The 6834-nt window shown below is 51.5% G+C and overlaps 1 protein-coding gene across 1 annotated transcript; it reads left to right on the forward strand.

Annotated features, from left to right (window-relative positions):
- Nucleotides 1-421: 421 nt before the first annotated feature.
- Nucleotides 422-1786, forward strand: LOC104616638 (D(1) dopamine receptor-like). The gene has a single exon (XM_010281708.1). It carries the CDS (start codon nt 422-424, stop codon nt 1784-1786), a length of 1365 nt encoding a protein of 454 aa, XP_010280010.1.
- The last annotated feature ends 5048 nt before the right edge of the window (nt 1787-6834 follow it).

Raw genomic sequence — 6834 nt, forward strand, 5'->3', positions numbered from 1 at the left:
AGCCTGGCCAGTGCAGAAGGGATCGACTGGGATTCTGTAGCAAGCATCAGATCAACAACGGATGAAGAGCTTCTGAGAGAGGAGAGGGAGGAAGGCTTGCAGAGAAAGCCCTCCCAGCTTGCTCGAGTGCTGGAGGTGAGTGCCAGCTCTTTGTGAGCGGCAGGCTGCAAAGAAGGAAAGGTGGGGTAAGAAGCAAGAGGGGAAAAAACCAAATGCCACGCTGTCAGCAGGAGACTTGCAAAGGAATGAGAGCTTCAAGCACTTTTCTGTGTGCTGGGTCGTCTGGCTGGGTGTGAGAGCTGGGAGGATTGCAAGTTGGTGCTTCTGAGATGTCAGCAGAGTGGTAAAAAGGGGGTTTGGATGCTGATGGGGACCTGAACAACTGTGAAACCTCTCAAAGGACTGGAACAAACGGCAACCCATGGATGGTTTTTACGCTTCTGCAGGAGGAGATGGCCAGGATGCGATCAATGACACCAGCAGTAGGAAGAGCTGGGCGGAGGAAGGCAAGTCAGAGTTGTCCTTCCGTGTCGTGACAGCTGCCTTACTCTTCCTTCTCATCCTCTCCACGCTCCTGGGCAACACCCTGGTGTGTGTGGCTGTGGTTAAGTTCAGACACCTGCGCTCTAAGGTCACTAATTTCTTCGTTATCTCCTTGGCATTGTCTGACCTCTTTGTGGCTGTACTAGTGATGCCCTGGAAGGCTGCCACCGAGGTGGTGGGGTTCTGGCCTTTTGGGGCTTTCTGTGATGTTTGGGTGGCTTTTGATATCATGTGCTCCACAGCCTCTATCCTCAATTTGTGCATCATCAGCGTGGACCGTTACTGGGCAATTTCCAACCCCTTCCGCTATGAGAGGAAGATGACGCAGTGTGTGGCTTTCATCATGATCGGAGTGGCTTGGATACTGTCCCTCTTGATTTCCTTCATTCCTGTGCAGCTGAAGTGGCACAAGGATCGTGAGCTCCTTAGCCAACAGGAGCCAGGTTTTAATGTCACCAGTGAGGAGGAGAACTGTGATTCCAGCCTCAACAGGACTTACGCCATCTCATCTTCTTTCATTAGCTTCTACATCCCTGTTGCCATCATGATTGTGACCTACACCCGCATCTTCTGCATTGCCCAGCGGCAGATCCGCAGGATCTCCTCCCTGGAGAGGGCAGTGGAACATGCCCAAAACTGCCACAGCAGCGACTGCGCTCACGAGGCCTCGCTGAAGACCTCCTTCAAGAAAGAGACCAAGGTCCTCAAGACCCTCTCCATCATCATGGGCGTCTTTGTTTTCTGCTGGCTGCCCTTCTTTGTGCTCAACTGCGTGGTACCCTTTTGTGATCTTGACGTACAGGAGCCAGGGGAGCTTCCTTGTGTCAGTGAGACTGTCTTCAACATCTTCGTCTGGTTTGGGTGGACCAACTCTTCCCTCAATCCTATCATCTACGCCTTCAATGCAGACTTCCGGAGAGCTTTTGCTACCATCTTGGGCTGTGGCCGCCTTTGCCCCAGCAGTGCCGTGGAGACAGTGAACTTCAGCAATGAACTGGTCTCCTACCACCATGACACCACATATCAGAAGGAAGTGGTGACCCTCAGCTACCCCCAGCTTCTCCCCCATGCTGCTCCCCAGATGGAAAACAACGAGATGTCCTTTGACAAGGCTTCTCGGGTCTCTGAGCCCTCTCGCACCGCCTACCCTGCGGATGCCTTGCCGGCAGTGATGCGCGTGGAGTGTGAAATGGCTGTCTCGCTGGAGAAGATTATACCTTTCACCAGCAACGCGTTCAACTGAGACGGCGTTGGGAAAAGGGTGGTGGGATGGTCTCAGGGAGAGATGGAAGCAGGGACACTTTCCGTTGACTATTTTCTGAGGAGTTTGAAGATAATGTGGATATTTTACTCTCTGTCTGGGTGGGAGTTTACATTAACAAGTGTGGAAGAGCCAGAGTGATTTTCCAGATGGCTCAAGGCATTCAGATACGTGTTTTTGTAACTCGCAGTTTCAGATCCAGCCCAGGTGGGCAGTAGAGATCTGTGTTGCTGCTCTCTCCAGTTGACCCATGGAAAAATGCTTTCTGCAAAAGATGAAAACGCAAGGACTTGAATTCCACTTTCCTTGTTACATCAGCTGAGAAAGCAAAGATTTGTGTGGTCTGCCGAGCCTCTTGTCCATGGTCTGTGAAGTAAAAACGCAGCTGTGCTTGTGGGGAGAGAGGCTGCTTTTGCCACTGCCTGTGTCGTCAGCACACAAAAGGCCATCAATCCAAGGCTGCTAAATGGGCACAAGCCAAATGCAACTACTGACTTGGTGATAACTGCCACTGGCAGAACTAAATAATGCCGCCTTGTGCTTGGTGGGATGGTGCTGCGCTGCGTAGCCTTTAGGTAGCGAAACCCTCGTTTCTGGTGGGCTGTGCAGGAAGGAGGTAATGGCCTTGCTAGGATAACTCTCTTAGGCTCACCTCTGACTGTCTGTTGCTTAGGCAAGTTATCCTACAAGTCCGGACAAGTACGCAGCCACCTTTCCTGGAGCCCTGAGGCTGTGCTTGGCAGCAGCTTGTCTGGAGTGTGTTGCAGGGAAGGATTTGGCATGCTAAAGGTGCCCTCTGGAGCAAGAGCCAACCTCCCTAAGCTGGGGCATACGCAGCTGAGGGCAGTCTAGGATGAGTGTAAACTGTGTTTTAGCCCCAGGATGCTGGACCATTTGCTGGGAGCCTTTGGGAATGAGGGTGTCTGAGCCCTTCAGACTCTGAGGGTAGAGGAGAAAATCAGATGTTAAAGCTGTCTTGGTTTCTGTGCCTCTGCCACATCTTCCATCAGTCAGGTCCCCCTCCTTTTCCTAGACTGTTTCTTCCCCCTTTTTACTTTGTTCTCCCTTTAATTCCCTTCCTCCCCCATTTCATTAAGGATTCTTCTGCACTGCCTCCCTTGCTGTCTCATTTCAATAATAATGGCTTCTTAAGAAGCACTCCTTGCTCACCTGTACTCTTTAATTAGCCTCTCCTGTGCGTATGGGAGCTTGTGTCTGGTTAGCTGGGGGTAGGAACAGCAAGTGAACAGCCCCCAGCATTTCACTGCCAGCTGTGACACCGTTGACTTCAGAAAGGTGTTTTGATCAGTGCCTGGTTAAACACTGCCGCAGCAAGCAGCATGTCCGTGTCGGCTTGAATCCGAGACATCTTTAGCTCTCTGGCACAGCAGAAAAGCCTCTCCCCCTCCCTGGCAAATGTTAACAAAGAGAAAAATCAGAAAGTGATAATTACAGAGTAATGGTAATTATTAAATAGAGCCCAATTATAGCCAAGTTACAGCATAATCAGCGTGGGAGGGGAGCAGAGCTCACCGTATCACCAAGGTCGATGCTTGGATTTTTCTAGGGAAGCACTGGTAAGACTTGACTTCATGTATAAGCATCTCCCTGTGTGTCAGTCGTGGCTACCTGTCAAAACTGAGGCAGTCTTGGGGCTTTTCAGCCCTGGGAGGATGGTACAGCCTAAGTTAGAGAAGGAGTTGCTGTTCTGAGATGGGGACGATCATCTGGCCTGTTCTAGGAGGCCCAATGTGACTGGTTTCATTTGAATGTCGCTGCAATATATATAATAATTTCCCACACTAAGAGCAGGTGTTGCAGCATGTGTAGTATGGTTGTGCTGTACTTTGGGACTTCTGGCTTGATGGGGAGAGGGACTCAGAACACCCATCTTTTTTCAAAGCAGTACTGTCCTGGTGTTCTCGTTTTTTGAAGAGTTTACTGGTACTCATCTTGTGGCAAAGTTCGGGGGCTTGATCCATGACTGTTTGTAAAGAGATTGGAGAAAAGCAAGTAGCTCACTGTATTACTGTCATCTATAACGAGTTGCAGGGTAAACCTGCAAAAGAAAGACAAGGGAGGAGGTGACATGATCCTTTTCTTGTCCGGTTACAGTCTGCATTTAACTCATGTTGGGGACGCTGCAACAGTCCCCAGCTCCAAAACACTGGGGCTTTCCTCTACCAGCAGTGCTCCCAGCACCAGCTCCCTCCGGCTGGACCTCTTACCTGTGACTTGTGGCCTGCCCAGCTGCGTGGATAGCCAATATTTTCCTGGCATCTGCATCAGAAGAGACGAGGTGGTGACAATGAGCTAAAGCAAAAACTTCCAGGTTATTGGAACAGGCCTCTGCACATTACAGACGTTTCTGTGGTCAGTCTGGGAAATGGAGAACAGCTCCAAAACAGTGTAAATTTGGCTTCCTTTGGCAAAAATACACCTCGCTTGTCTGGCTTCAGAATGGGTTTCTTTTTTTCCTGCAATGGTTTTCCTGCACAGGTCTCCTGCAGTTCTACCGGGAAGCATCCTCCTCCAACCACCCTAAAACCATGGAGCGTACTGCTACATCCCTGCCCGTATTCCGGAGGTACCTGGGGCTGATCCTGGAGCAGGGACTGTGAGTCGGGAGTCGTGCGTGCTGTTGCTAGCTCTGCTCCTGCCTTGTAATCCCAGGTAACCCAGTTTGCTTTCTGGGGCTCTGGTTTTGCCGTGGGTGGAGTGGGGGCAGCAGCACTGGCTCACCCTGCAGACAGGTTGGGAAGACGGGTGGTTTTTCAGGCTGTCAGGGTGAGCGCCGCTGTCAGCGCTGAGCAGTCTAAGGTAAGAGTAAAATGAGTAAAATAAGTGCTCAAATCCAATTCGGAGCGAGATGGATTGTGGAGTAAGGTAACAGACCGGCATCTTTAGTGCTCTGGGTGTTCCTCTGCTGCTGTGGCAGCTGCTCTGGAGGTACTGGGGCCCCAACATTATCTCATTAGGTGCCTGGCTATGTGGAGAGAGAGATCATTAGGGAGAGGTATCCAGGACCCATGTCCAAAGCCACTCGCTAAGCCTGGATACACAGGGACTAGGGGAAAAGAAGCATTAAAATCTCGATTTAAATGGAAATTGGAGGCTGCTCCTGAGGGAGAAGGGGCAGCAGCTGGCAGCCCATCCTGAGAGCTCAGACATGGAGCAGGGCTGACCACCACTGCTGTTGTTTGCAGACACAGGACGCTGGCACTGTGTGCCCTGAGTCTGGTTTGCAGCGGAGGTAGCTCCTGTTCTGGAAGCCTGTGCTGCTGGTCCTGCATTCGGGGCTAGTCATCTCAGCCTGGCTCTGGAGGAAAAACAAGAGCAGGGCTTTTGTGTCTCAAGCCCAGGCTGGAAATTGTGCTGCCCTGCCCTTATCATGTACGTTAGAAAGGATGCTGCCAGGCTGGAAAAAGAGTGCTGTCTTTCTCTATGCAATCACAAAATCAACGCTCATTTTTGTTACATTGGGCTGGGGCAGCCAGGAAGACTCTGGGAATTAACCGTGTGCAGGTGGTTGGTGCGATCACCGCAGCAGGCGGATGCAGAGTCGAGCCCACCGCTCCTGTCCCGGCTGGGTTGCAGGAGGAGCGTATCTGGGTGGACAGCGTGGGGCAGGGGATGCCTGTTAACCCTGGAGTGATTTTTTTTTTTCAGGTTTAGGAGGAATGGATTTAGCAGAGAGAGGGAGAGAGAGTGCAGGGGAGGAGAATGGGATGTGGCTGATGTAGGTTGCTGTCTTGCCTGACTTTGCTTTCAAATCCGAAACATCGGCTGCTCTTCTCATCAGGCAGAGGCCAGGGTTGGTGTCCAAGGAAGGCAGCTCCAGACAGGGGTCAAGACTGGATGAGGGTCTCTGGATGCTTGGAGGAGCCTGGCAGAAGCTCTTGTGAAATCACAGGCCTGGCTTTCTCAATCTGTATGGTAATTTCAAGCAATCAGTCAGCTAAGGGGGGAGAGGCAAGGAGAGATTAACCGTGCCGAGGAGGATTTTGTGAGAGCAAAGCCAGAATCTCTCCCCGCACGAGGGTGGGGATAGCTCGGATGTACCAGCTCTGCCACCTTGGACTTATCTGTGTGTGTCTCGCAGTGTGTGGAGCATGTAAAGGAGCCCAGACACAGTTCTCTTCTGCTCCTACAAGAGAAATAATGAAGGTCATTAGTTACCTTTGAGCATATCACTAACGAACTGTGCGATTCGTTTTCATCGACCTCGCACCCATGCTGAATGGCAGCGACTTCTCAGCTGGGAGCAGCTCAGGGCGATGTAGTGACCATCTCTGCTCCTGCTGAGGAGAAACGGGGATGCATTCACCCAGCTGGGGGATGGATTACACCCTGGAAAAGCAGTCAGTCCATCTGATCCGGCTCTTGTTTCTGTGCTGTGCAATGTTTTCCAATTCTTGAGACCCTTACTCTTCTAAAAACTGTCATCTGGGGCAAATTGCCTCCCCCAGGATTTATGCATTAACTCATTAAGAAAGAAGTGTGAATCTAGGAGCATACTTAGAGATGCTGAACACCTGTAAGTCCCATTGGCTTCACCTGGTGCTTCTGAAACAGGCCCAAATCTCCACTTAGTCATCCCAAAACTCAGGCTCTCAGCATCAGAGGCTACTCCTGACTGCTTTAACTGCTTTGTGCCGCAGTCTTGCTAAGAAAGAAGACAAGAAAATCATTGGTATTTATTTCTAGGGGTATTGAGCCAAGGAAAACAAGCAAGTAGAAGACATCCCAACTTTAAAGCTCTTCCAGGTGGTCTCTGCTCCTGCGAGCTGCCAGCTCCGTGGACCAGGGTGAGTTTAGCAGCAACACAAAGGCTGGTTTTGGTTTTTTGCAGGATTTGGTGTGTTGGGGCCACACTGTGGGTGGATGCGTGTGCGACCTGCACACCCGCCCGCCTGCCACCCGCGGGGAACTGCTCTCGTTCCCATCGCCAGCTCTGAGCCCTTTCCTGGACACGCGTGGGCTTACCTGCGTGACCACCCGCTCCCCCCCCCGCAACCTCCGCGTGGGGA

This window comes from Phaethon lepturus, unplaced genomic scaffold, assembly GCF_000687285.1.
Source record: "Phaethon lepturus isolate BGI_N335 unplaced genomic scaffold, ASM68728v1 scaffold45362, whole genome shotgun sequence".
Lineage (NCBI taxonomy): Eukaryota > Metazoa > Chordata > Aves > Phaethontiformes > Phaethontidae > Phaethon > Phaethon lepturus.

Coding starts and splice junctions, on each gene's coding strand:
- LOC104616638 (XM_010281708.1), top strand. CDS start 422: ATGGATGGTTTTTACGCTTCTGCAGGAGGAGATGGCCAGGATGCGATC.